At 63.7% G+C, this 10,427-nt stretch overlaps 1 protein-coding gene across 3 annotated transcripts; it reads right to left on the bottom strand.

Annotated features, from left to right (window-relative positions):
- Positions 1-390: 390 nt before the first annotated feature.
- SH2D6 (SH2 domain containing 6) lies at positions 391-9,731 on the bottom strand. 3 transcript variants are annotated; one of them, XM_031949775.1, is made up of 15 exons: positions 9,568-9,731; positions 9,461-9,486; positions 9,232-9,296; positions 8,772-8,842; positions 8,473-8,581; positions 7,771-7,820; positions 5,392-5,446; positions 4,657-4,735; positions 4,138-4,180; positions 3,688-3,712; positions 2,798-2,906; positions 2,583-2,629; positions 1,270-1,394; positions 945-1,103; positions 391-595 (listed from the first exon to the last, which is right to left on the bottom strand). In XM_031949775.1, the coding sequence occupies exons 1-15, from the start codon at positions 9,568-9,570 to the stop codon at positions 479-481; spliced, it is 1,083 nt and encodes a 360-aa protein (XP_031805635.1). In that variant the 5' UTR covers positions 9,571-9,731; the 3' UTR covers positions 391-478. The 3 variants fall into 3 exon arrangements, with proteins under 3 accessions (XP_031805635.1, XP_031805636.1, XP_031805637.1); XM_031949776.1 differs by lacking the exons at positions 9,232-9,296; positions 9,461-9,486; positions 9,568-9,731 and adding an exon at positions 6,721-6,775 and having other exon boundaries at positions 8,772-8,843; XM_031949777.1 differs by lacking the exons at positions 9,232-9,296; positions 9,461-9,486; positions 9,568-9,731 and adding an exon at positions 6,721-6,775 and having other exon boundaries at positions 8,473-8,608; positions 8,772-8,837.
- Between the last annotated feature and the right edge of the window lie 696 nt (positions 9,732-10,427).

Raw genomic sequence — 10,427 nt, 5'->3', positions numbered from 1 at the left:
GAGGAAAGTCCTGCCTTTATTTTTTTTCTAATATGTATTCCCCCCCCCCCCCTAATATGTGGCACATTGTAAGCAATTAACAAATGCCATTTAATTCCTTTACTCAGGACAGTGACCAGAAGCAGATTCAGGAGCAAACGGCCCCTCTTGCGCCCCTGCGGCCCTGAGAAAGTTTCTGCCAGCCCCTGCAAAGGCAGCAGAGGCCGGGGCGGGCCCTTCCTCGGGGAGTCCCGGAGTGGCTAAGCTGGAGAAGGGTGGGCCATCCGGCTATTCTCTGAGGGGCATTGGACCCACAAGCCCAAGGAAAGCCCCCCACCTGGCCACAGCTTCCGGAAACGCCAGATGCACTAGAAGAATCGTGTCACGGGGAAGAAAACAATTTACAACCCGTTCCTTTGCTCAGCCAGCATTTATTAAGCGCCTCCTATGTGCTGGGCACGGCTGACCCCGCGCTCCTGCCCCTTTGCTCCGCCGGGGGTCAGGCCTTGGTGGGGAAGAGGAGGCGGGCGTGCTGCCGATCGCCACCGCATCTGTTCACCAGGAGCAGGGGGTGCTGGGAGAAATGCTGGACCAGGGAAGCCACGGTGGGGAAGAGCTGTGGGAGGCAGGCTCAGCTCCAGAGCCCGCCGGAGAGCTCTCCCGGGGAATTCAGGGGGAAGGGATTGGGGTTCGCAGTGGCTCAGCCACGGGCCCTCCTTTTGGACTGGCCATGCCCAGACTCCTTCCCGTGCCTGTGGGGCCTGGGAAGGGCCGGATCCCTGTGTCCCCCAATCCTGGGCGCCCCGCCCCCCCCGGGCGCTGGCTCACAAGCCCGGTCCTCCGGCACCAGGGCTTGGGGGCTCAGACTCTCAGACATAGACCATGGGGGGGGGGGGCCACCTCCTATCACAGAGGACAAGATCCTGGCAGCTGGGACTCTAAGCGGGGACTCTGCCAGCACCCACCTTGTCGGAGCTCCTGCTCTCCCGGCCCAGTGCGTACTGTCCCTGGGCTTCTAGCCACCGGATGGGGATGTGGTAGACGTGGCCGTGGGAGAACACAGCCAGGGTGAAGGGCTTCAGTCCTTGGGGATCGGAGCTGAGCCTGATGGTGTAGGAGCCGTCCTGGGGGGTGGCGGGAGGTGGCTCCAGCTAACTCTCCGGCTGGCCCCCAGGCTCCCCTTCCCCCCCTCACCCAGGCCATCCCAGGGCCCTTGTCCCCAGAGCCCGGAGTGAGGAATTCCCTGCACAGTTAAGGGGGGACAGGAGAGGTCGGGGTTTCCAGACCCACCTTTCGGAGCAAGAGAAGTGTGTTCTCCACAGTTTGGCGGTCACAGTGCGCCGAGTACCAGGGCTGAGTCAGCAGGCCGGCCTTCTGGGCACACACACAACACAGAGGGTCCCACTGACCCCGAGCTGCCGGGGGGAGGGGCTACTCTGAAGCAGGGGGACGGGAGTTAAAGACTTGTTTAGGACATGGGGACTTTCCGAAAGGGCCCGTAAGAATCCAAATTCAATTCACTTCTAAAAGCATGTTCTAAGTGCCTACTATGTGCCGGGAAGCGCCCTCTTCTCCCCTTCTCTATAGTTCAAAGCCCTTTGACATCACCGCTTTCTCTTTCCCTTCACTCTGTGAGGAAGAGGGGACCCTTTCCCCTAGGTATCACCCCCATTCTTTCCTCCTTCCCCCCATTCTCTCCTCCTCCTCTCCAGGATAGACATCTCCCCCCCCCCCCCCCCCCCATTCTCTCCTTTAGCCTCTGGCGAAGGAGGTGGCCCTTCTCCTGCCCCACCAAGGCCAGCCCCTCTCTACATCCCCTCGCTTCCACCCCCTCCCCACTATCTCCCTGCCTTTCTCAGGGATTTCAGTCTCTCCCTCCCTCCGGCCCCATCCTTCCCACAGGCTCCTGTCCCAGCCTCTCACTGGAGTCTCTCCCCTCCTGCCCCAGGGGCTCTCACCTCACTGACTCCTTCCCTCTTCTAGCTTGGTCCCTCCTGCTTTTCCTCTCCCTCCTCATCTCTTTGTGGTCTGGCTTCCATCTCCTTTTCTTGACTGACCTGCCCTCTCCTAAGTCCAGTTCCCTCTCACTGTTATCACTTACTATGGCCGCGTCTCCTCCATTTCTCCACTCCCGTGGCTGCCCGCCCCCATCAGGCCCTGGGCCCCTCTCACCCGGACTGTGGCAAAGCCCCCCCTCAGGCCCCTGCCCCATTCAGACCTCCCTCCTACATCTGGCCATTCAGGGAACTCCTTACTTCTAGGCCCAACCAGAGGCACCTCTTTGGCCCTTCACAACCTGTTTTTTTGGCCTTGTTGCACCCTCCTCCTCATGTTCTGGAGGCTCCGGCTGTGTTGGGTGGGGTCCTCCTCCCTCTCCACAAGGCCTGGAATCCCTCCCACCCCCCCTCAGCCCTGGTGGGCCCCAAATTTCCTTCAGACCTCAAATGCTCCCATCAGCCACCCGGGGCTGCTCGTTATGTAGGTTCATTTTGCCCAGAAGGGCCACATGGGTGCATTTCCGCCTCTCAGAGGGCGGGGCTGTTCCCTTACTTTCACCCCCAGGGCCTGGCACAGGTCATAGTAGGCACTTAGTAAATGCTCACCAATTAATTGATTGACAGCTATGATTTCATTCTTTTTCTTTGCATCTCTGAATGTGGAGGACACATAGTAGGTGTTCAGCAAATGCCTCTTGATTAATTGCTAGGCCCTGGTGAAACAGGCCCCAGGAGCAGGGCCCGGAAGGAAAGGGGGGGGAAGGGAAAGGGGAAAAAGGGGTACTCTCCCTTGCCCCCCGCCCTCACCCCATTTCTCTCACCTCCTCTGCAAGGGGTTTCCCCGTGAATGTACTCCTCCCCACTGGAAGAAGATCACTCGGTGGGGCTGGGGCCAGAGTAATAAGCACATGAGAAGGCTGGACCTGAGCTCTACGAAGGGACCCTCAAGATCAGCTCCCCCATGGTCCAGATAAGGTCCATTTGGGGGAAGGGGCCCCAGCTAGTGAGGATCAGAGCCAAGAATGGGGTCTTGGTCTTCCTGGCTTTCAGACCAGCTCCCTCTGCACTAAGAGGTTTGGTTTGTTGGTGGTTTGTGTAGGAGCAGGGGCAGAAGAGACCCTCGGCTCAGTTATGGAAAGGGACCTGGATTCCCAGAGCGGGGCCAGGCTAGGGAACAGCAGGGAGCCCGAAGGCCTCGGTGAATGAGAACTCGAGGGACCCTGGACTTGGAGTGTATAACCTGAATGGGCTGAGATGGGAGGGGGATATCTGGGGGTCTGGGGAAGAAAGGGAAGTATGCTTGGGAGGGCTGGGGGGTAGGTGGGATATGTCTGGGGGGGGCTGGGGGGTAGGTGGGATATGTCTGGGGGGGCTGGGGGGTAGGTGGGATATGTCTGGGGGGGCTGGGGGGTAAGTGGGATATGTCTGGGGGGGCTGGGGGGTAGGTGGGATATGTCTGGGGGGGGCTGGGGGTAGGTGGGATATGTCTGGGGGGGCTGGGGGGTAGGTGGGATATGTCTGGGGGGGCTGAGGGGTAAGTGGGATATGTCTGGGGGGGCTGGGGGGTAGGTGGGATATGCCTGGGGGGCTGGGGGGTAGGTGGGATATGTCTGGGGGGGCTGGGGGGTAGGTGGGATATGTCTGGGGGGGCTGGGGGGTAGGTGAGATATGCCGGGGGGGGGGGGCTGGATGAAAACTCTGCCATTCTCACCATTGTACGCGATGTCCCCTGACCCCTGGAATACAGGAAGGGACGTTCAGGTCAACTTCTGCCCATCAGACCTTGTCTCCAAACCCCTCCCTCTTGAAACAGGCAAAGTCCCAGTCTCCAGCTCCCTGCGGTGAGCACCTCCCAAGCTGCCCCACACCTCCCATTATTTCCCCTGTTGCCATGTGGATTAAATGGATCAAAAATCACATGTGTGCACACGCACACGACCACCTGGACATCAATGGTGATCCTTTGGGGCGTGTGTCTTTATATTAATGTCATTAATTTTTAAATGATAAAAAAATTGTCATTTTCAGAACTGCCCCGCCCTGAGTGTTGCTTTTTGACAAAGAAGGCAATGAAGTAAAAGCAACCCCACACTTACAGTTCCACACTTGTGCCCCCCCCATTGCCAGCCCCCCTCCCCTATTTTTCACTTCTCATACTCACACTCCAAGCTTCCTGGGGGCCAGAGAGAGCCTTGTAGGCAGGTCTGGGGAAAGCAAGTTGGGGGATTAGGTTAAGGGCCCCTGAATTAGAAGAAGGGTCCCAGGGGATCTAGAACCCTCCTTTCATCATCTCCCGGGGGCCACCAGTGCCATCTCCCCAGGGAAGAAAAGCGTGATTTCTAGGCATTCCGCCCCCATTCTCGCCTTCCTCATGTCCCGGAGCCTGGACCCCAGGTTTTCATCTTGTGTGGAAGGGCCCCGGATCCCTGGCCAAGGTCTGGGCTCCATCCACATTAGGCCACTGAGAATCTCCATCTCCCTGCACCTCCCCCCACCCCCAGCTTTCCCTCATTACTGGAATTGGATTAGAACCAGACTCTGAGGGTGGGTCTGCCGCCTGCACTGGTAGCTTCATTCATTCATTCAGTTTTCTGGATAGTTAGGGCCCAGGCCAAGTGCAACCCCTGCCTCCTCAGGCCCCCGCTTTGGGTATCTGAGAGGGGGCCAGCAGACCACTCACCTGGGGACCATCGTGGGTCTTGGGATCACGGCCGGGGTGGATGGGGCCTGAGGCCCCAAGTCCTGTTTTAAAGGTGAAACTAAAAAGAAAGAGGTTTGCCCTTAGCTTCCAGTAGGTGGGCAAACCCACGGGGGGGGGGGGGGGGGGGGGGGGGAAGGAGGGAGAACAGCGCCTGGGACTGCGCTCCCGTTCCTGGGCCTGAGCATCTCGGGGAGGCCGGAAGGGGCCTCCAGGGGCTCCAGCCCGACAAGGGGCCGCCCAGAGCGGACAGAGGCTGAGAGCTTGGCCGGGGGCTTTCCGGATGCCCAGGGCTGGGACCCCAGTGTCTGGGGAGGCGGGCCCTGCCCCCAACGCTGCCCTCTTAATGAGGGGCCCGATCCGGAGGGGCCGCGGCTGCCCAGGACGGGGCAGGTGTTCAGCAGCAGGATTTAAGCCCACCCCTCCCCCTCCTGTCACCAAGCTGACGCCGGCTGGGCGATATTTAGAGCTCCGGGTCTCCTCCTCCCGAGTCTGGGCTGTTCTGGGAGCTTCCTGCCCAGAGTCAGGGACTCTCCATGCTGGCAGAGAACGGACGCCCCCAAAGAAAGAGTGGGAACGTGTGGGGGGGAACATGTGGGGGGCAGCGGGGGCCCCCATCCAGTCAGCAAGTCTGCAGAGAACTGGATCAGAGAGCGGAACCAACCCAAGAGAAAGGCCGGGGCCCGGCCTGGTCCCAGGCAGAGAGCTGGGGCTCACCCAGACTGGGCTCCAGGTAGATGGCGTCCTCAGAGTCTTCTTCTTCAGCTGGATCCTAAAAGGAAGGGGTGAAAAGGGAGGAGATGGGAAAGAAGGGGGAAAGGTCCAAGTATCCAGTGGTGCCAGTGGGCCGGGCATGGGCTGATCCCCATGGGAGGAGTCAGTGGTCCTAGTGGGCCGGGCACGGGCTGATCCTACAGAGGAGTCAGTGGTCCTAGTGGGCCGGGCACGGGCTGATCCCGCGGAGGAGTCAGTGGTGCCAGTGGGCCGGGCACAGGCTGATCCCGCGGAGGATCAGAATTTCCGTGACTTCCCTCCTTCCCCTTCCCCCCTCTGAGGGCCGGAGTGTTTGTGGCCTAGGGCCCTACATTACACGGCAGAAAGGACTTTGGGCCGGGACCCAGCACCAGGACCCATCTAAGGCAGGACCTGAAGCCGGGTTTTCCCGGACCGGGCCCTAACCACTGTGTCGCGCTGCCTCCCGTCTCACGTCTGAGACAAAGCTGGGGGGGGGGTGTGTGTGACCCCTCAGTCCCCTCCCGGCCCCCTCCGGAGGCTGCGTGGAGGGCCTCCCAGGGAGGTTCTGGGCCTTGCCCCATCCTGGGGCCCAATGGGCCTCGTCCCCACGGCCCGGGCCTCAGGAGGGCAGGGGTGGGGGAGGCGGCTGCGGGACGGCCATTCCCCAGCGCGCCGCAGGGGGGGAGGGACGGAAATCCCCAGGACCCTCCCCAGGAGCCCTCGTGGTGGGGCTTGTCTGTGCTCTCTGCCGGGGAGAAGCCCCTTAACGCGGAGGACTCGGGGCGGCTTCCGGCTTGGAGCCCTGTTCCGAGCCCCGGGGAACGCGCTTTCCTCAGTTTCCTCCTCTGTAGGATGAGCCGGAGGCGGGACGGCAGCCGCTCAGTGTCTCCGTGGGGAGACCCCGGACCGAGCGCCAGCTTCCCAGTGCCACTGACTGGGGAAGGGCGGCTGGGCCTTCCGGCCTCCCCGTCCCATCCCTCTGAGCCCCGGCTAGGGAGGCAGAGGAAGGGCCCCCACTACTCACCGGGCTTCGGGCCGCAGCCAGCCCTGGAAGGAAAAGGGCAGACTGGGCTCTGGCCGCCCGGCCTTAACCCCGTCAGCGGGGCTCCCTGGGGGCTGGCTAGCCTCAGCTCCCAGCCCCCCACCCGGCCTGGTGAGTCCTAAAGGGGACGGATCCTGCCGAGACCCAAGGCTCTGGGCGCTCCGTGGGTGGCTAGCCTGGGCGGGGCCCTTCTCTCACTGCTTGGAGGGCTTTGCCCAGCGGACCGCGGTGGCTGCCGGGACGGACTCCCGGCAGCCTCAGCGCGTTACCTTTTCTCCCCGGGCCGCCGCCTGCAGCCTCCTGCGAGCTCGGGGCCGGCCGCGGCTGCGGGAGAGGGGCCGGGTGAGAGGAGTTCGGGCCTGTCTGGGCCGGGCCCCCCAGCTAAGGAGGGGCTGAGACCTTCCTGCTGCTCGGACCCTCCTTCTCTTGGGGCAGTAACGGGAAGGGGGCCCGCGGGCCGGAACCGGAGGCCGCGCGGGCCCTCAGCCCTCTCCCGGCACAGAGGAGCAGGCCGAGGCCTGGCAGTGACGGACCCTAAGTGACGGAGGGGGGAGCGGCCTCGGCTTCGCGGCTCCGGACGCAGGCCGGGCGCTGCCGCATCTGCTCCTCCTCCTCCCGGGCCCCTGCGCCCCGCGCCCGGCTCTCTGTTCCGTCCCCTACTAGAGCTCCCCCTTTCGGGGGCGAGCCGCGCCCGCCGCCTCTAACCCAAGGTAAAGACTTGGGCTTTTAGGAGCCCTGAGCTCCGCCCTGGGCCAGAGCGCCGCGGGAGGCGGAAGGAGCCGGTGGGGGGGAGCGTGTGCGTGTCTGTGCGTGTGTCCGTGGCCACGAGGCACTGCCGGGCGCATGCGCACGGACAAGGGTGAGCTCACGCCCGTGGCCACGGGCGCACATGCGTGTGTCTGTGTGCATGGGCACACTGAGCCTGAAAGGCGCGCACGCGGGCTGGGCGTGCCGGGCACTGCTCTCCTGCAGCGCGTGCACACGTATGTGCCAGAGCACGTGTCGGGGAGAGGCGTCGTGGGCGCATGCGTGTTTGCACGTGCGCATGCGCGTGGTGCGGTGGGGGCGTGTGTATGTGTGCGCCCTAGGAAGGCGGGACGGAGCAGGAGGTGGGGGATGGCTGACGGGACGGGAGATTTGGGGGAGCCTGATGGGCCTGGGGACAAAGCGGTTGTTCCGGAAGCGGCTGGGGAAGGAACCCCCTCCCCCCAGTCTCGGTGTCCCTCAGATGTAAATATAGGAAACAGGTCACTGAGCCACATCCTGGATTTTCCAAAAACTCTGGGACGGGGGAGGGGAAAGAGGGCCCGGCTGCTCACCCGGGAGGGCCGGGGCTCGGGCTTGGGAGGTCCAGCGGTGACGGATCGATCTGGAACAAAAGCCCCGCCCCCTGTGATGGCTGGTGGCCACTCAGACCCCAGGCTTCCCTTCCCCCCTCTTTGTTCCCGTGTCCTCTCTCTGCGCCCTCCGGCTCTCCCTTCCGGCTGGCTCGTGCTTCCTGAGAGCCGCATCACCATGACAACGGAAGGAGGCCGGCCCGGCCCCTCTGGGCAGCCAGATGCCGGTCCGGGAGCCCCTTCCGGGACCGCTGGGAGAGGGCTGCTGCTGCTGTCTCTCCAGAACCCCCTCTGGCTCCCCTCTCCCCCAGATATACGAGGTTCTCGGTTCCCCGGAAGACTCAGTGATGGGCAGGACGGGAGCAGGGCGGGGAGCTGTTCCTGCAGGGGTCTATGCCAGGGCCGTACTCATTCCCCCATGGCTTCCTTGGTGACGTGGGGAAGGGGTCGCCTCCTCCCCGCCCCCGCCCCCGTTCCCTGGTTTCCAGCCTGGGCCGGGCCGGCTCCCCCCCCGCCCCCCCCCCCCTTCCCAGCAGCCTCCCCGCAGTGAGACACAGAATGGCTTCAGCTCGGTGGGAAAGGGGCCCGAGCCACATCCGGATGCGGGACCCAGGGAGGGGAAGTGGGACGGAGGAGATCAGCCCGGGGAGACGAGAGGCCGTGCCCACCCCCATCAGCCCTCACCCAGATACAGCTCGCTCTTCTCCACAGGGAAAGGGGCCGTGTGGGCGGCCAGGGATTCGCAAGGAGGGAGCTCGTACTCCCCTTCTCCATCCTCTTCCTCCTCGGCGTCCTTGGGGGGAGAGAGACCCCCGAGAGGCTGGAGGGGGAGGGGAGGCGGATGGGGGGCTGGGAGGAAGGAGCGGGGGGGGGGGGGGGGGGGGGGGGGGGGGGGGGGAGGGGGGGGGGGGGGGGGGGGGCGGCGGGACTGAGACCCGGACACAGCACGAGGGCGGCAAAGTGTGCGAATCAGAGGAAATTACCCATTGGCTCAAAAGCCCCGCAGAACCTGGGGAAGCCGGGAGGCAGGCATCCTCTCTCCAAGATGGGGAGACTGCGAGGAAAAGCAGCCGACTTCCATGATCTCCCCCAATCCTGCTTCCCTGCAACCCCCTCCCCCCCCCAGCCCTGGAGACCCGCAGCTGGGAATAGCCCCTCCCCCCCACGTGCGCTCCTTCCTTCAGTCATCCACGTCCTTTAGGAAATGTTCACTACGGGCCCCGCACCGGCAAAATGGGGGGGCCAGGGCTAGCGAACGATGGGAAAGCTGGGGGGGGGGCTGCAGAGGGCGGGCCGGCACCGGGAGAAGCTCCGGGACCCAAGGGCGGAGGGGGGCCTCTGGGGGACTATCTCCTCCCGCAGACGGACACGGAGGGCGCGCTCCGGCCTTCGCCAGCCAGTGTGAGCACGCTGAGTATTTGAGTCTGAGGCGGGTTTGCTCACCTCCACGGGCTGCTCCCCGCGGGGGCTTCCCCGGGGCTCTGGGGGGCGGCAGGGGAGGCTGGGACCTGCAAGCAGAGGCTGGTTAGCCCCCCAGGGCGCCCCCGGACAGCGAGGGGCCAGCCCGAGGCAGGGACCCGGGGGCCGCGGGGGAGGGAGGAAGGGTAAGAAAGGCCGGGGCGAAGGTGGGGGGCTCATGGGCCGGGGAAGGCGGGGACAGGGCATCACTCACGGGGTCCCGTTCCCGCCGGTCTTGTCCTGCCAAGAACACAGAGGCCTCAGGGAACGGCCCTGGCGCCCCCCCCCCCCTTCCCCGCGTCCCAGGGAAGAGCTCCTTACCATCAAGGGGAGCTGAGGAGCGAGTGACTCCCCAGGGCCCGGCCCGACCTTTTCAGCGGAGGCAGGATCAGGGGAAACAGGGACCCCATTGTGCCCGAGATTTGCATCTCTCCGAGCCGCAGAAGGCCCCGGATCTGGGCACCCCGCCCCGCTCCCCGCTCCCCTCCCCCCAGCCAGCGCCCCAGGACCGGAGCGGGTCTGGCCCCGCATCCAGCCGGAGCCGCACCTCCCCGTTAGGCTCACCGGAGGTGGGGGGCGGGGTACATGGGGACAGGTTCTAGAGCCTCTGGATCCTTCTTCCTGCCCCTTCCCTCCTCCTGTCCTAGCATCCCCCACCCGGCGGCCAGACACCCCTGAAGCCCCATGACTCTCTCCATGACGAGCGAGCGGTTATGTTGGGACCCGCTGTGGGGAGAGGAGACAAGACGCATTCGCGATGGGCGCCCGGGGGTCACTGTGGGAAAGGCTGGGCGCTAGATCCCCTCCCCCATTTGTATTTTAAAAGTCGTTAAGTTGTTTTTAAGGATTTCCTTTAAGGAAGGAGCGGTTTACCGGTTCCTTCTTCAGCTCATTTGCCAGATGAGGAAACTGAGGCAAGTAGGTGACTTGGCCAGGGTCACACAGCTGGTGAGTAGCTGAGGCTGGATTTGAACGCATGAAGATGAGTCTTCCTGGCCCAGCCCTCTGTCCGCTGAGTCCCCAAGCTGCCCCGGTTTTTATTTGGGGGTTTTCATGCCAACATAAAAAGATGGGTTTAAAGAAGAATTTCCGGCGCTCAGGCTGGGAACAGTTTCCCAAATAGGTCTGACAAACCTCGTTCCTCCTGGGAAATCTCATCAAAGGCTCGCTTTCATGGGGCA

This window comes from Sarcophilus harrisii, chromosome 2, assembly GCF_902635505.1.
Source record: "Sarcophilus harrisii chromosome 2, mSarHar1.11, whole genome shotgun sequence".
Classification (NCBI taxonomy): Eukaryota; Metazoa; Chordata; class Mammalia; order Dasyuromorphia; family Dasyuridae; genus Sarcophilus; species Sarcophilus harrisii.
This window is presented reverse-complemented; position numbering and strand designations above follow the sequence as displayed.